The sequence below is a fragment of the Leptinotarsa decemlineata genome, unplaced genomic scaffold (genome assembly GCF_025532065.1).
Source record: "Leptinotarsa decemlineata unplaced genomic scaffold, Ldec_3_MD MMD2_tig00026336_RagTag_RagTag, whole genome shotgun sequence".
NCBI classification, from domain to species: Eukaryota; Metazoa; Arthropoda; class Insecta; order Coleoptera; family Chrysomelidae; genus Leptinotarsa; species Leptinotarsa decemlineata.
Window position 1 is genome coordinate 5,448,882 of NW_027412692.1, and position 23,867 is coordinate 5,472,748.

Genomic DNA, 23,867 nt, shown 5'->3' on the forward strand with positions numbered 1-23,867 from the left:
TATCACTCCCAGATATAAGACCTACCCTGACAGATATTTCTCTCCACCTCGAAATTTTAGAGGTACTCAGCCCTCTGTTATGTTTTTTTCGAATTTGTTGTGCTTATGTTCAGCCCTGCTTCATGCGCTCCATGCGTTTCTTCACTATATTATTGTCCTCCACCTCATTATTACTTCATCAACAGAGTGCATCCAAGTTTTTGGACAGTAATTCCTTTCTTGCTTCTAGTTCAAATCTACTCATGAACAGGTTAGCTAGGAAAGAAGACACTTAAGAATTTTTCATTGCCGTGGTGTTCTGTTATCTGAAGAAACAGTTGTTTGACTGGAAGCAAATCTGTTTCATCCAGATTGAGTTGTTGAACACGTACGTGATACTAGATTCTTGGATCTGATTTGAAGTCTGAAAATAGTGAAGTATGGTACGAGAACTATCAATGGAATTCCTATTCCAAACAGCATACTATCATTAACCCTTTTCTTGAGTCACTTTGCATTACCGGGAACTTTCCCCACAAATTTCTTGCGTTTTTGCGCTCAGGAATCAATGACACGTGACTGAAACTAAGGTTTCATTCTGTTAGATGAAAATTAAAGAAAATGGGAATAGGAAATTACTACAATTCATTTTCCTGATAACACCAACTTGGTTACCGAAATTCTCGTTGAGAGTAATGTTCATCCATTCAAATGTGGATCCATTCAAAGCCAAAAATCTCCGTTCTAGCTTTCACATCACGTAGTGTGTTCACTTTCTTTTCGAAGGTTAGAAACCCAGAAAAATTCAAAAACGTCACGATCATCAGTTTATCGCTCACTAATATTTACCCTGTGTAAGTCTGATCATTCTTTTATCTTTTTCTCCAGTTCCTTATCGATATACAATGGTTTTTCAACAACGCATACTTCTTGAAAGAGATTCGGTCTGACATCTCTTCATTCAGAAATCAAACATGTATTGTTCTATTCGGATTGACTTTCTCTGTAAGTTATTTGTACCTACGATAAAAACAAGTAGTAGAATCTTTGATTCGTAAATTGAAAATGCGGCAAGAGAGTTTCTGTATGTTATTACTGAGGGGATTTGATATACATCAAAGAAAATATTCCGCTCCACTTATCAATGTTGGATTCGAGCAATATGCAAAATGGAGGATCAACATGTGTCTGGATATATCTGGATATTACTTGAGATGGGGAAACTGAGGAAACTAGGATAGTGTTTCAGTTTTCGAAATTTGTGTTTTTCCTAGTTGTTATTATAATTTCCTGAATATTAGCATTATATTTTCCACACCATTATCACTCATATAACCAGTGTAGTGTTCTCTTAAAGTTGCAACTTTATGAAGAATCCCCTCACCTGCGGTTACTTGACCAGCACTTGAAGATATTTGACAGGCTTACTGAAAATGCTCAAAAACATCAGACTACAAGTTGAAAACCCTTCATACGTTGAATGTATAAGAAACATAAGCACAAATCTGAAATGTCTGAATAAATGATCAGAGCTATCAGAAAGGGAAATATTGCTAGTGACTTGAATCTTTATCTCGTCGTTTTTATCAAAACATTCTTGACTCTCTCAAAAATACTAAGAATAACATTTTCAAATCCTGCACCTGATATCAGAGACCACTATACCCATCAAGTGACTACGGTAGACTGAAGTGTTACTAGCACCATCCTGACTTAAAATGATCAGCCCTTTAGTTACCGACTTTAACCCACTCGACCTGAGGAAAGCGAAGGTCAGGGACTTCGATGAACCAAGGTCTCTGAAGTTGTTAAAGAATAACATGTGCATTATGTCGCCGCAGTGATGAAGTAATCTCTGTGGCTATTATGTAGACCTTTTGTTGAATGGGTTCCAACTCAGTAACAGAGTTGTGATCACCTCGTTCAGTGTAGAAATCTAAACCGACTTCATAAGCCGCTCAATCAGAGAAAAGGATCCGAACTCCTGATGACTTTAAAATCTCTATCCAGTACCACTCTGTCTATGCCATGCTGGTAAACAGAAAAGCAACTACGACTCTTCAAGGCGAGGCCTTGTGGTCGCTCCTGATGGATAGTCTACTTGATGCCCTCGACAGAAGAAAAGTAAATATGCAAGTTTATGCAGATGACCTTGGCAAGGTCCTTGTCCTTGATAAAAAACTCACGTGGAACGCTCACTTGAAAAAAGTTTCACAGCAAGCCAGACTGTCCCTATGGACATGTCGAAGACTTTGTGGTAAAACCTGGGGTTGAGGTCCAAAACAAATCCATTAGATTTATGTGATGATTGTCAGACCAATGATCACTTATGGTTTTGCACAAAACCACCCAGGGGAAGCTCTCTGGCTTACAAAGACAGGCTTGTCTGGCCATCAATGGTGCTATCAGTACCACACCGTCATCGACCATGGAGATTCTTATAGATCTACCTCCTCTTCACATTTTTCTGGAGAGAGAGGCTAGATGGACTGCATATAGACTTGTGCACATTGTCAATTGCACAAATCAATTCAATGCAGAGTGCAACAGACTATTAGTTGACAGTCACAGCATTCTGGAAATCACCTCTGACTTTATGCCTCCAACTGTCAACTACGAACTGCCTTATAAAGTACTGTTCCCGAGTAGAGAGGACTGGATTCTCCGGGAGAAAAAAATATTAAGAGTTCACAGATGGATCAGAAACACGTTCCGGTTCTGGTGCAGGTGTTTTCAGTCAGATATCAACCTGCCTAGGATTGTCACTGGTCTAGATTCCTGACCATACTGGCCTGGAAGGCAATGAGACTGCTGACTCCCTTGTAGAGGAGGGTGCTGCAAGCAGCTTCATCAGACCAAAACCTGTCATTAGCTTCGCTTTATACTTTTCCAAACAAAGATTGAACACCTGGAGGGCAAGAAGATTTATGGACTTCTGGCAGAATATTCCAGGATTGGCTCGCTCCAAGGCGTTTATTCGCCCTTCAAAACTTGATACCAACCAGTTGTTGGACTACAGTAGGGATGAACTACGATGTCTAACAGGTCTTCGTTCACTGTCATTTGAATCATCATATGCAGAGATTTGGACTGTCGGAAGACAGTGTGTGTCGCCTCTGTTTGGAAAATGAAGAAACAGCAGAGCACATACTTTGTGCCTGCCCCGCTGGGGACCGAAGTAGGTCTTTAGAGTTCGGCAGAGCCGTACTCTTAACATCTGACCTGAAATACCAATCACCATACAAACTAATCGGCTTCGTTAAGAAGCTGGATTTATTTGGTCAAGTGAAAATAGGTGTAAGCTACAATGAAACCTTGCCGGTTGCGGTGGAGAGTCGAATAGACCACTCACTTTGTACCTAACCTAATCACTCTGTTATGTAGACGCTTCAAAATCAGTATTACTATTATACATTTTTCCGAATGTTGAGCTGGTCGGGCCCCGATATATTCGGAAAGACGTACCAGCATCATCAACCAAAGATCACTCCCTATACCGGGAGGTAAATTGATCTATGGGTTTGAGAATAATATACCTAAAGCAGGCGCAATGAGCCAAGAATGACTGCATTCTACATATGTCTGGTCAAGATTTCTGTCTAAGTGCAGCAAGTCGGCATGAGATTGAGAATCCACCAAGGACTTTAATTATCAGAACAACAACCCCAAAAGAGTGGTCCGGACAGAGTCTACGGAGTAAGTGAAGAGAAAATTTTGTTGGAAAAAAAAGTTTTTGGCTTTCTACTACTCCATCTTGATACAAAAAAAGAAGGATGAGGGAGTCTTCCAAAGAAAGGAAGGAAGTAACTGTATACATGGATGTGTAGATCATGCAAAGATGTAACTTTCAGACACAAACTTTTGGGCTCTGTAATACAAAGGAAGGTCTCGAAAAGGAACTAGGCATCATCAAAAATGACCTTCAACGGAATGGTTACTACAAAGCGATGGTAGAATAGGCCTTAGCTAGAAGACAGCAAGAACTCCACAAGGAAGAGAAGCCGCCACAACCAGTACTTGTACTTCCCTTTATCAGATCTGTTTCAGATCTGGGAACACTATCCATAGCAGCCTCACGAGAACCAGGCCACCAAACGCGGACTGCGATTCCAAGAACTGCATTTACCGGATACCCAGCGAGTGCGGAGAATCATACATCGGTGAAACTAAGAGGCCATTGAAAGTTCGCATTGCTGAGCACAAAAAACACACACATCGAGGAGAAACCAGCAAATGCGGAATAGCAGAGCATGTTTGGACTCATCAACACAACATCAAGTGGGCTCAAGATGACATCATCCACAAAGAGGTACACTGGCTTAGGAGAAAATTCGAAGAAGCCGCGTATATGTTATCCAACAATGCATTTAGTCAAGCTAGCGTAGACATACGTAACATATGGAAACCTCTAATCAAGCGAAAAACGACCAACTTAAGCCAAACGGTCATCTCCCGCCAAAACCAATGAAGCGGAAAGAGGGAAAAGGGGATAGGTGAAAGCACCCGAATGACTTATAAATAGTCAGATCTCGGAGGAATAAGTCCAGTTATCACCCGAAGATGATTGTGGGTACTAACAATCGAAACGTCGTGACATACTTGGTTTGGAATTTTTCAATTTTTATTTTTTCATTTTTTGTTAATAATATTTTTAATTTTTTCAGCTTTTATTATTATTTCAATTTTTATTTTGTATGTTATTTCTTTGTAATTTCAGTTTTTTGTTTAATAAAATTGTTATTTTCGGGTAATCATTTTAATTTTTTTCAGGGTTATCAAATCAATTTATATTATATTAAACAATGGAAGTCCGAACTGATAAAATAGAGCTATGAGAAATAAGTAAATGAGTGGTATAATTCAGTCATCTCCTGATAATGCTAACTTTTTTAGCGAATTGTGTATTTCTGTTTTTCCAATAGATTCAATGAATCATTTCAACAAAAAACAGAGTTGAAATTTTATTCTTGATAATAACCGATACATTCATCATTTGAAATTTTTTCAATATTAATCTTCCCAAATCGACTACGATGAATAAACATATTTCTTTTGTTGTTCTTATCATATCCTATGATAATAAACAGAAAATTGAAAACAAACATTTGCATTCACGATAATTCAAATAAAAACTTTCGTTGTGGATAGAAGCACACAATGAAACGAATGAACAAATTATGTCGACACAGCCGTAAGCAAAGCTCATCCTATTTGATTTTCACGCATTCCCACTTTCATTTCACGAGCTTGATGTTTCACTTCAGGCTAGCAGAAGGCATTTCATTTAACACCGTGAATTATTTGATTAGATGAAGAAAAAAGTAGCACAAATAAATTTTCACAATGGGAAATGAAAAACGTATAAGCCTGGCAAGGCGAATATGCATTTTGTTTCTGTGAGAATTTTTAAAATGGAAACTATTTCTCGAATATTAGTTCAACCAAGGATTAAATGTGTAATGAACGTTGTTGTGTGAAAACAGTTATATTAAGAAGTTATTGAACATCGAAAATTTGTTTGAAAAAGTCGAGAAATCTTGTTATGTATTTAATATATGAAATACTCGTGTCATAGTGTTAGTTGCCATACTCCTCGGGAACGGCTTGACCGATTTTTATGAAATTTCTGTAGGTCTGAGAATAGGTTTCTGATTATATCCCATATCCCAAAGTCACAAGGGTGCTCTGCCTCAAACATTTTTTTTATTTTTTAGTCAAAATTTTTGACATTGTGACATTGAAAAATACATATTACCCATAATGTTTATCCTTCCATCACCATCCCCTATTTTTCAATAACCATTTCAGTAAGCATGCCAACGCATAATTTACAATTGAAGATTGGATCGCTCCGTAATTTGAATGCACCACGGCTGTTCGACGGCACGCGATTAGTCATTGAAATACGTTGTCGAAGCCAGCATTTGAATGGCAAGGTCCAATAATACCACGTATCCCTATTATACCTACAGTTGTGCCGATTTATTTCAAACGTGTGCAATTTCCAATTAGATTGACATTTGCATTGACTATTGATGAGTTCCAAGGCCAAACAATGTCGTCTGTGGCTTGCATTTGAGCATACCATGTTTTCCACACGGTCAATTATACGTGTGTTAGGTAAACATGGATTGACGAAATAAATTGTACCCTCTATAGCATCAACATTATTTGTTAATGTTATTGTTCTGAGTTCGGGTTGAACCGTGTCTGAAGTTTAGTATTCGACGTTTCGGCTCCCATTTTGGAGCCATTTTCAAGAATTGTATGTGACTTGACGCCGGGGCCTCAATCTGCCTACTCCCCAGTTCTCTCTAAGGTCTCAATCTACCTACTCCTTGGATTGAACTGAGATGTCGATGGGTGTTCAGTGGTATTTATATCGGCGGAAGCTACTGAAGGGGAAATGTGGGGGTGAGGTGATTACCATCACCGGACGTCTTGGTGGGAAGTAAGCATCGAGAAATTAGAGGTTTCCAGGCAGTTGGAAGTCTCTGACCGTCATCGCGTTTGTTCAGGCAGAAATGTCGATTATCAATTTCGATGGCCTCGCGAATTATCCGAGCTTGTAATGTTTTCGCTGTCGCGATGGTCTTAGTGTTCGCAAAGACTATCTCTTGGTGATGTTTGGACAGGGCTGAGGATGGATCTGACTTTCAGACAGCAAGTTGACGTTCGCATACTCTACTTGTCACACGTCTGTTGGTCTGGCCTACATATGTTCTATCGCAATCGAAGCATGGAATTTCATATGTACAGTGGGATACATTAACAATTTATTCCTTGGGGGATCGGAGAAATGTGGAAATTTGATTGTTGGTGGTGAATATCGTTTTTATGTCCTGTTTTTTGAGAATTCGGCCAATTTTGTTACACCTTTGATGTAGGGAAGAAAAACTTTGTGGGGAACGTTATTGTCTTTTGGATCTTTGGGACTGGACGAAGACGTTTGTTGAAGACGGATGGACCTGTCAATTTGATGGTCTGTGAATCCATTTTGAAGGAGAGCTAATTTGAGTTGGGCCAGCTCTTGTGGTTTGTTGTGGTGGTAGTGAGGTTGATAGATCTATGGATGAGAGAATTCAAGACGGAGTTGGTTTGTGCTGGATAATGGTAGGAGTTTGCATTAAGGTATCTGTTTGTGTGTGTTACTTTCTTGTAGACCATGTGGGTGAAGGAGTTATTGGATTTTCTGATGAGGACATCTAGGAATGGAAGGGAGTTATTGATTTCAATTTCCATTGTCAATGTTATATTTGGGTGGAGGTCGTTGAGGTGATCAAGGAAATTATGACGAGCTTCGGAGCCGTGGGACCATATGAAAAAACGGCATCTACGTATCTGAACCAGCAAGAGGGTTTGTGGTCGAACCTGTCAATAGCCTTGGTTTCGAAGTCTTCCATGAAAAGTTTTGCAAGGACTGATGAAAGAAGAGAACCCATGGGGGCGCTCTTTACTTGTTTGTAGAAGGTACCTTGGAAGAGAAAGTATGTGCTGGACATACAGTGACTGATGAGGTGATGAGGAAATTTGGTGTGTAATATTTACTGAATTCAGGATTTGTGGGATACCGAAAAATTGAGAACAAAGAAGTATCATTGAGGGAAATTGCATATCATAGTGCTATAATGACTACGTCAGTTTGAAAATTTTTGAGAAAAAATAAATTCAGACCTTGAAGAGTCAGAAAAATCCACCATCTACTTTTAACGGGCTATGCTAGGAGATTTATATTTTGTAGATGTCAGTTAAGACAACATCGCCAGGATAATGAAATATGTAATAAAATTTCATGGTGTGGTGAGAGTAGATTCACGAATATTCATTATCACTGGCGACAAGAAAATTCGTCCCTACATAAAGCTACAAATTTCCAAGGGTGATTTGGATTTTATGTTGAGCTTGGGGTGCTATACACACCTACTTTTCTGAGACATTTTTGACGAAGCAGTGATATTTCTAATTCTTGTCAAAGACTCTAGTCGAGTTGTTGGAAAACCTGCCTTTGAATATTCTGTGAAAATTATCAGTATTTTCAACATGATGGAGATCTGCCACATCGCAGAACTATTTGCAGATATTTTCCCAATACGCATATGATAGGACGATGGATAGGAAACAATGATCCTATTTAATGGCCACCACCTTCACCTGACCTGACCCGTCTGGACTTTTCATTTTGGGGCTTCATTGAAGACAAGGTATTCGGCTCAACTTTTGGCAATATTGACGAATTGTGTGTTCAAGGAACGATGGAAAGCAATTTGAACGTTTAATGAGAAATCGTGAACGATATAGATGGTAAGGAATATTTTGACATATGTGATACGGAATTGGCCGGTACTTGATGAAAATTCATAACGTATTCAAGAGAACACTTCATTCATTCAACAGTTTTACAAAAATGCAAAACATGTTTCGCTATAGAATAGCTTCTTCAGGCGTATCACGTATATAGACACGCACACCGAAAATTTAGTAATGCTGTTGAAGTACAAGAAATGGGTTTCTTATCAAATATTTTAGACATATTCTAGTGATACTTTATTGTTAGATTTTTTGAAATTATTCCTATGAACCCATAATCCCCTTCACAATTCAAGGGTCCTATCACATCCCACCCTCTGTTGGAACTAACAATGCTGAAAATAAGTTCGATATGATTTTTCCCTCAAAATAAAATTCGACAAACCTAAGCGATTATTTTCCAAACACCAACTATGATGAAAAATCTGCTCTATTTCTGGCTCACCCTGCATGTCTAACAACTTTTTATGTACTGATTGCAACATAGTAAATATTGTTGTCAAATTGTTTTTTCTTATCTTTCAGGTAGCTAAACACTTCTACCACAAAGAAATGAAAATTGAGTTGGTCAGAGAAGAAATCCTGTTCGATATGGTTCACGTCACTTTCCAATTGACATTCGACAATAGAGCTTTCACCATAGCCTCATTAGCGATGACTAGGGAGGAGAAACATCTTCCAATCAATGCTTCAGTTTTATTCGAAATATTCCCATTCTGTATAGTATTCGGGTAAGTTAAATCGACACTTACTGATTTCATCTGCGTTCAATAATATGGGAGGCACACAATTCTCATTCGCTTGCTCTCAAAATTTACATCAAAAGATTTCAATTACATCAAACGTATGTAAATTCGGGATCTTTCGGGACTTTCATTTAAGTTGAAGTTACACGTAATTCTGAAATGAATGAAATATTCATTCCTTTCAGCAGTAAAGGGCTCTGAACCAAACGAATAGAAAGGTGGTTTTATGTAAATCGGCTTATCCTTGGAAATGCTACAGTCCTTAACTGGATCCGATTTTGTTCGTTAGTGTAATCTAACAAAATATCCCTCTTTATATGAAAAGACAACTAATTTATTTTCTGACAACATATATACTGGCCCCTCTTCACTATCCATTCCATATCTTAAAAGTAGCGGATTGGTTGGCTTTCTACCTCCAATAAATTTGTGGTACTTCAGTTTGACATGTTCTGTTTCCAAACGATAGGAAAATATATGTTCTCTTCAGATCATGTCAACAGTTTCTTCAATTTATTTGATTTTCATAACTCGAATATCTGAGCTATTCTACTCAACAATTCGCGCAATTCCGAATTGTTGTTAATCTTTGACATGAGGATAAACAGTCTCAATTCACGTAGTTTTATAAGGTCATTATTATTCTTCAAGGAGAAAAAAGCAAAGGATCCCCGGGATCCTCGGGACTTTTGTTTATTATTTCCATTTAATTTACTACTACATTAAGCATTCAATGGTGTAATGAACTACTAGTTTCTTAATTAAATTTGTCAAAGAAGAAACGGACTGGTTTAAGTATCTGTATCTATAGAGTAGGGAGGGTGAGTGTAGACCCACAGAACTTAGGCCACATGTGACCCATTTTACATCCTCCCGAGGAGTTATCCTCCTAGGTCATCGTCCATCTTGTCCTTTCCAGGAAGGTGGACAGGTCACTAGAAGACATCTCCTTTATATTGGCAGGTGTAGCCAAGACTCGCCGAACACACACTATCTTTGGCAACCTTAAGGTGTCTCACGGTGGCCTTTGGAAGGTGCAGCGATCTTACTGTCGTTGCGCGGCTTCTCCAACCTTCTTGGGGTTCCCTCCGTGAAGGTGCACAAGTGAGGGAGCAGCCAGTTCCTTGCCTTTATTCAAGGCGCCGCAGAAAGTGCCCTTGCTGTTGGAGGTGGGTGCACTTATAGTTGCTGCCACTCCTGCCTTCTTTGCTCTCTTTCTCCTTTTGGCCTCGGCGCCGCAAATGCGCATACGCCTTGGCCTTTGTATCACATCACGAGGTGATCTGCTATATCCAGCCTCATTCCAAGCGGTAGATTGGGATGGACAATTTTGTTCATCCCCAGCTGTAGATTCCAGCCTCGGGATTGGTTTTTGTTTTTGTTGTTTCTGTTTTTGTGTTTATTTCATTCATGTGTGTTCCCACGAGTAGCAAGGGAAGAGTTGGTCACTTCTGGCAGAGCCCCGCATTACCGGAGGTAGGCTGATTACAATGAGGTTTCGCCCATTTCCCCAAGGGGATCGTTCGTGACCGCATATCACCCTGCGGCCACTCAGCTGTCGACACGATTCCTTACACCTTAGCTTGGGTAGGCTGGTCAACGGTGGCATATTTTGCAAAGGCTTTTGGAGAGTTTCATTTCCCCTCACCCTCCTTATTTCTGCCACTGACCAGGAGTCCGGCGACCCCGTCCGTAAGGCCACATTGGCTTCCCGGAAAGGGCCTCCAGTCCCCTGGCCGTTCCTCTACCCGCCACCTGGAAACGCGCCCGCTCGGTAGCCCAATCCACCAGGGAATATTTTAATTATGACGATAGTCGTGTCACTAAGCGTTTTGGCGATGTCTTGAATTTATTGGAGCCTTGGAGCTCCATTGGCAGATCAAGATCTTCAGACGATGTGGTGCTGCAGATTTTTTCAGGTTTTCCTGCAGCTGAAAAAGCAAATACGCCACTGGAATCTATAAAGTCGCCCCGGAGCGCCAATTGATTTTTGTTTGGAAATAATTAGGTTGTTTCAAAAGTGTTGTCTCTTTTATTGTCATGTGTTTTTGTGGCTCCATATCTCAATAGAATATTCATTCAACTGATTCGTAGTATAAACTGATCTATAGAGAAATACATTAATGCTATTCGTTTTTATCCAAATTTTATTTTTTTCATTCAATTTTTTAATTCAAATTGTACTAAGGCGCTGCCGAAACAACCCGAAAAATTAACCTGGCATTTGGCAATGACAGTGTTAATGAACCCTTTGTTCGACATTGGTTTGCGAAATTTCGTTCCGAAGATTTACGCCTCAAAGATGAGCTCTGAAGGGATCGACCTACAGAAATCCAGGACGAGGATTTGAGACCCTGGTGGATACAAGTCCACCACAAACTGTAAATGGGATGGTGGAAGAACTGGGTGTCAGCATCCATGCGGTTTTTGATGATTCAAAACGTATTGGAAATGTCACAAAGCTCAAAGAGTGAGTGCACCACGATTCAAACATTCGACAATAATTGTCACGTTGCAACGTCTGGCAAAACGGCCCACCAGTAAAAACGGAAGAAACTTGGTATACAGATGGAGAAAAGAAGAAGGAGTGGAGGCGGTATATATGGAGGCAGAGCAAAGACGAGAATCGCACTCAGCCTCGGACATAATGCAACTGTGTTCCAGGCAGAAGTAGCGGCCGTCGAACACCATATTGGGAAAATGAACAGGCAGAAAGTCACATATAAAACCATTGCCATCTTCTCCGACAGCCAGTCGGCAATTAAGGCGCTCAGCTCATTTCAAGTCTTCTCAAGACTGGTGGGAAGCGGTCTAAGCCCACTCAAGGAGCTAAGTACCCAAAATATAGTCACTTCAACTTGGGTACCACGACATGAGGCTCACAAGGGCAATGATAAGGCCAATCTTCTAGCCCGTGAAGGCGCATCCAAGGCCATGATCGGCCCAGAACCCTTGTGCGAGGTAGCGAAAGCATGTATAACGACATCCATAAACTCATGGATGCACGCCGAATCGATAGATTGGTGGAATAAGCTTCCAGGAATGAGGAAGGCGAAAGAGTTCATGAAGAAACCATCGCCCAGATTGACGGAAGACCTGCTAAACCACAACCGTGAGGTTGTAAGGGTGGTGGTAGGTCACCTTACGGGGCATAGCCAATCAGGAAACATATGGGAAACATGGGTCTGACAGAAGAAACTCAATGTAGGTTATGTCAAGAAGAGGAAGAAGCCGCACTGCATGTTCTCTGTGAATTCAAAGCGATAGCAAGGCTGAGGAACAAAGATGCGGGGAAGAGGACCCAGAGGCTGCCAGCTATATGAAAGGGTCAGTGTCAAGGCTACGGAGTCTCATCAGAGAGAATAAGCTAGACAATGAGCTTTAACAACCAAGAATAATCACAATAGATCTGTAAAGGTTGCAGTGAATCAAGCAAGGAGCCAGCTCCTCAACAATATATACTAAGGTAAGTTCTTCTTTGCTTTTGCACAACCAAAACGATCCTTTTTTGGATCGATCGTCACGTATGATGAAAAGTGGATTCTCTACGATAACAGGAGACATTCAGGACAGTGATTGGACACCGATGTGTCACTTCACAATGGCGAAAACCCACCAATAAAGATAGTTCAATTGGAAATAAAGACCATCTTATTCATGTAATGTTCAGAATCGATTGGTACGATCAACTTTTTGTGAAAAATGTTTATTTTTACGGAAACTGTTAACTTACAGGTTTTGCATCTAGTAACTGGCAAACGGACTGTATCACCTTAACGCGTGGAAGAATAGGATAACGGTAAAACTCCATTTTTTTTTGTTTTCAGTTCAGATATGGTAGTTCGTAGTATAGGAAATTCACTGATGGTGATTTTACCAGATCTAGTGGGAAAAAATATAACGAATTGGTTCGACCTCGTACGACCGCTAATAGAGTTCAAATTTACTTCGGTAAGTATTCCATCCATGTGTGATATATACTACCAGATAATGAGATTTTAATCCAATACTTAGGACTTAATTAGGTAAAGTACGACAGGCAAGTCTGTAGTTTTCAGATGGTGATGTTTATTTAATGAACTAGGAATAAATCCAAATGATTTCAATGACAGTTTATAAATATTGAAACCGACATTGGGGATACTAATTCTATTTTCATTAAATCAATATCGTGGAAATTAAAGATGAATCTGTGAATTTTCATTCGTTTGTACATGGATTTTCATTCTCCGAAACTCAAGGAATCATGATAAGAAATGTTTTGGTGTTGAATTGATCTGTATAGACAGTGAACTGGATATTGTGGATTCTAAATAGTGTGAAATTTTCGCAGTTCAAGTTCATTTTCCACACTAACCATATTTAGGTAATCCAAACATGTTCTCCTATATTCTCAGATCTATACAACATAACGTAGGGGAGCAGAGGGCACGTTGTTACAATTTTCAGATAATTGTCAATATGCTATCAACTAATTGATACATTTGAGTTCTTCTATCGTTAGTATGTCTATTCAGCTATCAAAATATGATCGAGAAGTTATTAAAATTTATGTAATTTTTTCACAATGGACAATTTATCGAAAAAAGTCGATTGTAACACCTAACCCCCAATTTGGGGCTAGTTGTTAGATCTTTGGGGCACGATGTTTGAGATCATTATTATTATTATTTCAATACGTTATAAACAAAATAAATCACTTTGAATAGACTTCTAACATTTATGAATAATTATAATATTTATATCGTTTTATTTAAAGAATTTTTTTGTAAAAAAATAACATAATTTTGGAGTAATCCTTACAGTTTGTCAAAAAAATCTTTAACGTTGGTTCTGTTGAACGACGTTGCTCTACTCAAAGATGTAGCTTCTGGTGTACGTAGAGATAGTTGAAGATTTCTATCCATAAAACTTGTAAATCAGTCAGGCCAGGCCATTTCATTTTCAAGCCTGCTGGGAGGAATATTTTTCAAATCGAGTTTTACAGCACATTGGTGGGCTAGTTTTCGGACTTCTTTTGTTAGTGAACCAAAATATATTTCTGAAATTTTTAGTATATAAGAAACTAATTTATGTTATGTGTCTTGTGAGAATATCAATTCAGATTTAACGTAGCCCAATGAACAACTTTCTTTGTTTTTGTTTCTTTGAAATACGTAAATAAGAACATCGGACACAAATTAAAAATTCCGCTGGCTTTTCGAATGCTCGTTTCATTCTGTAGCACTTCTGCTGCAACAGATTCATAAACTTCTTGATTAGTTGTACCTCGTTCTGTTTTCCTTTTATAGTTTCTCACTCTGAAAAAAACAAAATATATTCAGAATTCAATCAAAAACGTTTTTAAAAGAAGTTTAAAAACTACAATATTATAAGAAAACAAATGAGTCCAATCATGTCCACCAAATAGTTTTAAATCCCGGTAAAAAAGACGTGTAACTTCTTACCCCTGTAACAACGTGCCCTTCGCTCCCCTAATCAGTTTTCTTCTAGGTTTCTATTATGGATGGATTGATCCGTTACAAAAAAAATGAAAATTAATAACACTATATATAAATGATAATGATTGAACAATTCTCACAAACATTTTTCATTTTTGGACACCGTAGCTTCCTCGATAGAAACGCGTCTAAAAATAAAAAATGTTTATAAAATTGTTCAATTATTATCATGTATTGGTTTTTGCGTTTTTTTTTTTCAATTTTTCGATATTTCGAACATTGTTACCAATAAAACTGTTCGCATTGGAATAATACGTAGATTTGAAAATTTGTCAATTGTTTTTTTTTTCAATGTAAATTGATAATACTTATGTATACTTTTGTTCAGTTGGATGAGTCTTACAAATTATTAGTCTTGTACATTTTGCCTGTTACACAATAACTGTATGCTTCGATAGAAATCAGTTGTCGTCTGAAGAAGCCAAATTGTCAATAAAACCGTATGTTAGGGTGTTGAGAAAAGCCAATTTTCATTCATTTCAGCAGATAAAAACATTGAGCCACTGAGTGCACTACAAATCAAACAACTCTTTCAATATCCCAAAACCCTGTAGTCGGCAATCCAATAAATATCAAGAAATGAGGCATTGCAATCAATCAACTGTGGGAACTGAAATAAAAGCAAACTCATTACGATACAGAAATAAAGTTCCGTACAAAACTTCTGAGAAAGTATTTCAACGCAACAAAGCTCTTTGACGAAACCTATTAGCACTAATTGAACTTGTTCATGTCGGTTAAAATGAAACATGAAAGAAAGAAAATGGAAAATATATTTTATTTTCTTCATGTTGCCAGAGCTTGGGTTCAATTCTTAGCTACTGTTTTTGACCTCTCTCCGTTTATATAGAGTCTTTCATCAGGGACTTCCGAACTTTGACAGTTGATGACGATCATATTGTTGAAGCTACATCTTCGACAGTTGCAGTTGTCATTTATTCAGTATGTTTTGTCAAATCTCCATGGATGAATATAGCATTCAACAACAAGTGCAAATAGTGAAATTGTTTTATCAAAATAGGTGTTCCGTTCGGGCAACGTACCGCGCGCTTCGCCCATTTTATGGTCACTATAATCATCCTACCGAGTGTGCAGGAGAATCCGAGGCAATCGATTTGGCGTCGCTCACAAAAACTCGGCCTTTCGCAGACCACAACTTGGCGAATTTTGCGTCCATACAAAATTCAACTGACCCAGGAACTGAAGGTAAACGACCTTAGATAACGACGTGTGTCCGCTGAATGGACTCTGGAGTAGTTGGCAACTGACCCTAATTTCCATTGGAAAATTTTTTTTCAGCAATGAGGTCCATTTCTGGACATGACATTTCTGGGTACATGAACAAACAAAACTGTCGAATTTGGGACGATACCTACCCACATGGGGATCCAAGAACGTCCAATGCATCCCGAAAAGTCACTGTTTGGTGTTTGGGCTGGCGGTGTCATCGGTACATATTCCTTTGAAAACGACGTTGGCCAGGCCATCACTCGAGCACTATAGGTCAATGGTTACCAACCTTTTTCAGCCTGAACTGAATTATCTGGACACCAACGACTGGTTTCAACAAGACGGCGCTACGTGCATTAGATATTCTGCACGAGCCATTTGAGGGCATGGTCATCCCACGTGGAGATGATGTGAAGTAGCCACCGAGATCGTGCGATTTAACCCCGTTAGACTATTCCTTGTGGGGTTTTCTCAAGTCGCAGGCGTATGCGAATAAGCCACAAACCACAGCGGCCCTCAAAGCCACCATAACCCATTCCATGGGTCAAATGTCATATTCAGCTTCATTTATGCGCCAGAGTCATCGAAAATTCGACCTTTCGGATGCGTTCTCCCCAGAGAAGCCGTAACGGACATTCAAACGATATTCCGCATAAAATGATATTGTAACAGATTAATGAATTAACTTGTCTCAAATAAATTTATTTCAAAAAATATTTCAATAATCACAAACTAATTCATTTACACTTAACAACTAACGCTTAATTGATTTCCACTATTTGAATTTCTTGTTTAGCCGCTCGATTCACTTTTTGAACTGCCCTTTCTAGAAATATGTAGACGGTTCGGTCCTAGAATTTCACCGGCGATTCCCGACTGCATTCTTTCGCGGTGATGTCATGTGTTTGTTCGCTGAGTCGGCCGGCATATCGGTCTGGGGCGGCTTCAGATTCATAACATTGCCCCCTTCTTAAAGACGTTTCGCCCCGAACTGTCATCCTTGGCGTGTGTCGATACCTCGAACACTCCACAGTCTTCGTGCTTGGTCGTGGAAGATGGTTACCGCACATCAAAATCTTGATGCCGCTGGATCTGAATTTAGTTTTCAACATGCTTCTCAGAATTCTCCAATCTAGCCTGTCGAGCCCAGATGCTAATTTCGGGATTACCAAGTCCACAAGATTCTGGTCGAGTTTCGTGTCCCTCATTCTGGTAAGACTCCTCCAGACATCTTCGCAGGACGGTTTGTCTCGAAAATGCTTTTTGGTCACCAAGTAGAAAATGTTTCTCTGGTTTTTCAACTGTAGCAGTCCTCCGACTACTGAATTCTGTTCTCTCAATGTTTGGAGCTGACCGAATTTCATGTTGAACACCACAGTAATACCCCTGGACATTTGGAGATCCTCTGCCACGCAGTGAGCTAGTGCGTAATCAACTGGAACTTCGAAAAGGTCTCGTGACTCTTCTTGTGTTACCCCATGTACCACCTTCTGTCCGTTTGAGTATAAAGACATGAACATTTGGAACGTTATTTAATCCTCTGGTGGTCTGAGGGTGCGAACTTGGTAGCGATTTCCAGCATAAGGACCCAATCTATTAAAATGAACAACCCAAGGCTTTCCTCGAGGTGCCTTATAGATTAGATAGACGAGGTCATTTATCTTCTTCATGATTTTGTACGGACCTTCCCACAAGTTCCGAAACTTCGGTGATAAACCACGGCGTCGCTTGTTGTTGTATAGCCAAATTGGGTCACCGGTTTAGAATCCTCCAGCATTTGCCTTGATGTCATTGGCCTTCTTCATCCCATCGCTGGCACTCCGGATGTTCAGACGGACTCGTTCATGGATGTCGTACATTCCCTGCCAAAGCTCGCTGACATAGTTTTTCCCCGCAGTATCTTGTTCAGACGCCATCCCAAATTTCAGATCGCAAGGAAGCCGCAGCTCTCGGCCCATTATAATACTGGCAGTGATTTGGCCGGTTGACTTGTGCATTGATGAACGATAGGCTAACAGGAACAGGTGGAGGTACTGGTCCCAGTCTCTTTGGTGGTCAGAGACTAGCTTGGACAAGTGGCGGTTTATGATCTTATTCATTCGTTCCACCATTCCATCAGGTTGAGGATGTAAGGCTATGGTTCTGGTCTTTCGAATGTCTAACAGTTTATACATTTCTTGGAACAGGTTGGACTCGAAATTTCTGCCCTGGTCCGAATGCAGCTCCAATGAAACACCGAATCGACGTATTCATTCCTTTGTCAGGAAGTCCGCGACGGTGAAGGCTTCCTAGTTGGGCAGGGCATAGGCTTATGCCCACTTACTGAATTAGTCCATGGCTACCAGGATGTTTTTTGTTCCCATGGATCTCGTATCCGAGATCCGTTACTGGCACCACTTACATCCCACTTCTAACAGCATTTGTTACAAATTAATAAATCAACTGGTTTTAAACAAATTTATTTCCAACAATATTTCACTAATCACAAACTGATTCATTTATAACACTATTTCCACTATTTGAATTTCCTATTTAGCAGATTGATTGGCTTTCTGAACTGCCTTCTTGTGTCGGGAAGACGTGCTTATATCGGTAACGGTCCTTTCTAAAAATCTGTAGTCGGTTCGGTCCTAGAATTTTACCGGCGATTCCCGACTGCATTATTTCGCGGTAATATCATGTGTTTGTTCACTGAGTCGGACGGAATATCGGTCAGGGGCGCCTTCAGATTCGTTACAATATTAATAGGTCTTTCAAACGAATACAATAGTATTTTTGTTAAAACCTCACCTATGCACAGCTGGAATTGAAGAAAACCAATAATTTATTTCAGATTCACTCAAAATATAAGAGGTTCATAATGGATTTTTAATGAAATCAAATTCAGCCTTCCACCTGACTCAATCTTCACTAGATAGATGCAAATGAAACTTAAAATTCACTTAACGTTATGAACACAATTTCAAACGAAGTGAATGTAATCTAGAAAAAAGGTGTTTCCAAAGAAACCAAGAAGACGGCAAAGATTCATGACGATACGTACTACTCCTTTTCAAGGCTTGTACTAAATTTTGAGGACTTCTGTTTAATTGAACAACTGCTTGAGAGTAAAAACGACTAGTGAAACCAAGCTCGCTCTCCGGTTTGGCGAAGTCGCCAATGCGACTAGAACGTTTTGGCTCATTCGCCAATTTTTTTGGTGGGCAACTTGTGTCAATTTAATGTTATCAACTTTCCGTTGGCAGAAACGTACTTACCTTCTGGCTCTATTTGTAACATTGTCTTTTCGATTTATTCTATCCCAAATATATAATTCTATCGTATCAAATTAGAAGAATCAATATCCAATACACGGAAAACTAATTGCCTTCTTGAAGATTTTCAAATGACTCCAAAACAAGCACTTTTTCCAATCACCAGAAATGCAATACTCTTACTCTTTTCAACGCGCGTTTCACCGACCAAGTTAGCGTCTTCATCTCCTGAGGATGGACCAATGAAATCAAAATCGTGTCTGCAATTTGAAGAAGACTAGTGGAAATTTCTCCTCCACGATATATTAAAACGTGGAGGCTGTATCTCTTCTCCTTCAATGCTACGTGTGTTCACTGAGTCGATAATAATTATGCTATATTTGAGAGAATAACTATAGAACATCATCTTAATTCTCCAATGAGATCTCAATAACACAAATCCACGCTTCGATTGTAACGTTGATAAAATTTATATTGAGAATTTTTCTTAGCAAATTTCATTTTATAAATTACGTCATAAGGTTTCGCTCCACCTCTCATTTCATTTGAAAATTAATTGCTAGATTCATCCCACTTAGGAAATAAAATTGACTAGGTTGAGAATATGCCAAAAAAAATCCACCACATTGTTTTCGACTGATGAATCTATTCCTATTTTCTTTCTCAACAACCAATCAAGAAATGTTCGTCAACAAATAAGGTGTTTCTCTGCTTCCTTATGAAAGACATTCAGTTTCAAAATTATTATGACAATATTTCTATAATGCTAATTTGATGATGCACATTCCCGTACAATATCGTTGGTTCCAGATATATAAAGGCATTAATTCCCATAATGTTTAAATTCAATTGGAACAAGTTCCAAAGCGAGCCTTTTTATATTCTCAGTCAGTTATGCCGTTGAAGATTCACGTAAATATTTATGAAGAAGTGAAAAACTGAATCTAAATGCAAATTTTTCCGGCACAAAGTTTCCATATTTCGATCAGTTCAATAACTCTGGAGTCATCCATGAGTTCACACTGCCTATAAATATACGTATAATTCAATGGTTTCGCATCCCTCCATTGTCGCAAGCAGCAAGAAGATAATGGGCTTAGGAAGTATACAAAATTCATTAACTCACATCACTGCCATCAAAAATATTACAAAAGACTCACTGTTATTCAAATAACACTTCATTGTGAGAATTTCACTGGGTAGTTTACAAAATCCCAACACGTGTTTCGCTATACAACTTCACTAGTTATTGTTGAATATAAGTCAATGTCCATCGTGGTATTAGCCAGGGAAGTATGCTCCTGCTGCGAAAATCTGAAATATTTGTAGTGGGTTGGCCTAAGTAGGTTAAGATTCTATTTTTATCCTCTTCTCTTCGAATTGGGTAAACTTCTCTCAAAGCTTGACCGTATAACATTTTTGATAATAAAGAATGTACTAGATCGCTATCGTAATCATTGTTGACGGCGGTTATTTGCTTTATTATATTCAGTTCTTCATTGAAATTCGCCTCTGACAAGGGCACATTTATCAGTCTGTGGATCATACTGTTGAAACCTGCTACCTTGTGCTGATATGGGTGGGTGAAGAAATTATAAATGATAATATCTGTATGTGCCGGTTTACGATAAATTGAAAAATCATGTTTGTTGTTAACTTTTGTTATTGTCAAGTCCAAAAAATTTATAGAGTCGTCCTGTTCCATCTCTATTGTGAATGTGATAGAAGGGTGAAGAGAATTGATAAAATTCAAAAAGTTAGTCAACTGTCTGTTCGTTTCTGTGAAACATACCAGGATATCATCCACATATCTATACTCTACCTTATCTGATAAATCTATTCAATAAATTCAATTCTCAATACACTTCATTGTCCGACGATTAAATTCTTGTTGACAAAACCTGGTTAAAAATATAAATGAAATATAAATGCAATCACACAAAGTAAATGATGACATGAACTGAAAAGAGACTTGTGAATGACAATAACCTGATAAAAACCTTCAGAATACGGTTATCAAAATCAATTTTATTTGTCAATAAAATATCGTAGCTATCAAAGTTAGTCATACTCAATGAAAATTATCGTCGGAGAATTCTGCTTAGCTATAATAAGTTTTCACAGAAAGTTTTTCAACTCTCTCTAAAGATCGCTAAGGCCATTTATTGTTCTTATAGCTTGGAAAAGTTGATTGAACATTTTGAAACCGTTGTAAATGATGGAATTTTTAACTAGGGTCGAAGAAGGCAGCAGTAATTTGAAGTTGAATCTTTTCTTGGTTTTATACACTGGCTCGCCCAAGTTGTTGATCAAGTTCCTATTTTTTCATAGAGAAGGGAGATTGTTTCGTAAGGAGGCCACAGTTAGACGAAAAGAAGCCGAGACCCTAGGCTTGGTTTTACGTATGCATTGTATTGCGCGTTTTTGTATCAATAATGCTGATTGAAGGCATGTGGTAGAATTCACACCCTAAATGCAAATACCATAACGAAAATTGGATTCAAGGAGTGAATAATAAACCGTTTTAGCTACTGTAAACCCGATCTCTGATGCAGTTACTCGTATTGCATAACATCCAGAGGAGAGCTTGGATGGAAACTATCAAGTTCTTAGGTGTTACTCTGGATAGTAAGCTATAATGGAAAGCACACATAAACACTCTATGTTCAAAACTAAGCATTTTATGCTGTATAATGAAAAACCTGCGATATATTGTACCAGCAAACATTCTGAAACCATTATATTCTAGTTTTTTTTTATTTTATTTTTTTTCTTTATTTGAAAATAGGAAATCCTAATATGGATAAATACAGGTCCAAAAAGGTAGAAATAGTATTTAAAAAATATTGAAATTGTATAAACATTTTTCTAACAATAAAATACGTTTAAATAATATATCTAGACAAGAAGCTAAAAAGCAAAAATAGAAATGTGTTCCTGGGAATATTTTCCCATAACACAGAACAAATCAGAAGTATTCAGAATAGTCAGTTCCATATAACAATAATACTAGGGCATAAAAACAATTGTTCGAGTGGGTAGGTAGTGAAATATTTAACATATCACCTAGTAACACAATGTATGCAGAACACATAAAAGCTCGAACCAATAACACAATTCGATGATGTGAAACATAAAAATGTAAAAAAAAACAGAAAATTCATGGAGTACGTGATGTAATATATATTTTCAGCTGAGCCTTGAATGAATATAAAGTAACAGAATCTTTAATGTGGCATGGTAATTGGTTGAAATCATTGAATCCTCTGAAAAACAACGATTTCATAGATTGCTTTGTTCTTGTCCTGGAAATGTGGCATTGATTGGTGGTTCTTGTGTTGTATATAGTCATGAATTTGATTATTGTAAGTAATGAAGGAATCAAAATATTTTTGTAATAAATTTCTCGTTATTGGTTCAGTCTACTCTCTGCAATATGGCGTGATTTTTTGGGGGCCATCTTGTCACTACGACAGGACATTTTTATCTCAAAAAAAAGATAATAAGAACAATGTTTAATGCTCATCCAACTACAACATGTAAATCATTATTCAAGAATCTCCAAATACTAACCCTACCATGTTTGTATATTCTTGAGCTGATTATGTACATTAAAAAAACCAAAATGAACTGATGAGGAATGAGGATACCCATATGTATAATACTAGGATCAAATAAAGATTTCGACAATCCTATGCAAGGTTATCAGTCTATGAAAATTTACCAAAGCACATTGGTATCAAATGTTTCAATGCAATTTTGAGATATAATAAATGTGAATCTAAATGACATGCTATTCAAAAATAAATTGAAATATTTCATTCTTGAAAAAGTATTTCACAATGCTGAAGAATTTCATATTTCCTGATACCTTACTATTGTGAAACTAAATATTGTATCAAAATATCTAAATGAACAATTCGTTCAGGCCAGTCTCAACTCACCTACACAGTAGGTTTATGGACTGACACCTATCAAAAAACAACTAGTCCCCTGGCTGATACCACAAAGGGCGTTGCAGAATTCTTTACAGAAGTAATTCCTGCACATGCTGTTGACGATTCAACTACAGGAATCTATTTTCAATTATTGAAACACACTTGTAGACCGGTTTCGGCCTGTTTGGCCGACCTAAAGTCGATGATTTAAGATAATTGAAAATCGAATTCCTTTCAGAGTATCATTCCTCGAACTGGGCAAAAGTGAACGTCAAACATGTTTGTCATCGTCCCATCTGCAGGTTACAATCCAACGCCCTTCGTGGTATTAGCCAGGGGAGAAGTTGTTTTCAGATAGGTGTCAGTCCAAAAAACCTACTGTGTAGGTGAATTAAGCCTATCCTATATGAATTGTTCATTGAGAAAATTTGATTTGAAGTCAGTCTTCAAGTTTGCCCAGGAACTATACGAATGAAAGACTATTGTATTTTGGTTTGTTTTGCGACTATACCTACACTTTCTCAACAATTTATGTGTAGTATTTTTGACCAGTAGTAGTTTGACCAGTTTTAAATACGTGTGTATATATATGATGCATTGTTAAATCTTTGATCGATGAGTAAATTCTGTTTACTATTATTATAGTACTTGTTTTTCGGCTTTCACCACATCCTACTGGAAGGAGTGAATGTGAATTTTCCCAACACCCCACTAACTGTTCGTAGTTTTCGATTTTTGAGGTATCGTCTGTTGGAATTTGTTGAAACGTCAGGAAAATTTTCCAACAAACGTCGGACCAAAATCTTGATGCCACGAACAGTTTCACAAGTGCCCCAAAAAAATAATCTTCTGCGACTTCATTATTTTTTTCATGGGATGAAGATAATTGTGACTCAAAAAGAAGATGTTTCA

At 38.3% G+C, this 23,867-nt stretch overlaps 1 protein-coding gene across 1 annotated transcript in view; it reads left to right on the forward strand.

Annotated features, from left to right (window-relative positions):
* Positions 1–23,867, forward strand: part of Gyc88E (Guanylyl cyclase at 88E) — a 169,452-nt gene that overhangs the window by 95,530 nt on the left and 50,055 nt on the right. The window contains exons 4-5 of the mRNA XM_074183199.1: positions 8,812–9,017; positions 12,860–12,983. Of these exons, the coding sequence (XP_074039300.1) occupies positions 8,812–9,017; positions 12,860–12,983 (330 nt within the window). The remainder of the gene's footprint in view (positions 1–8,811; positions 9,018–12,859; positions 12,984–23,867) is intronic.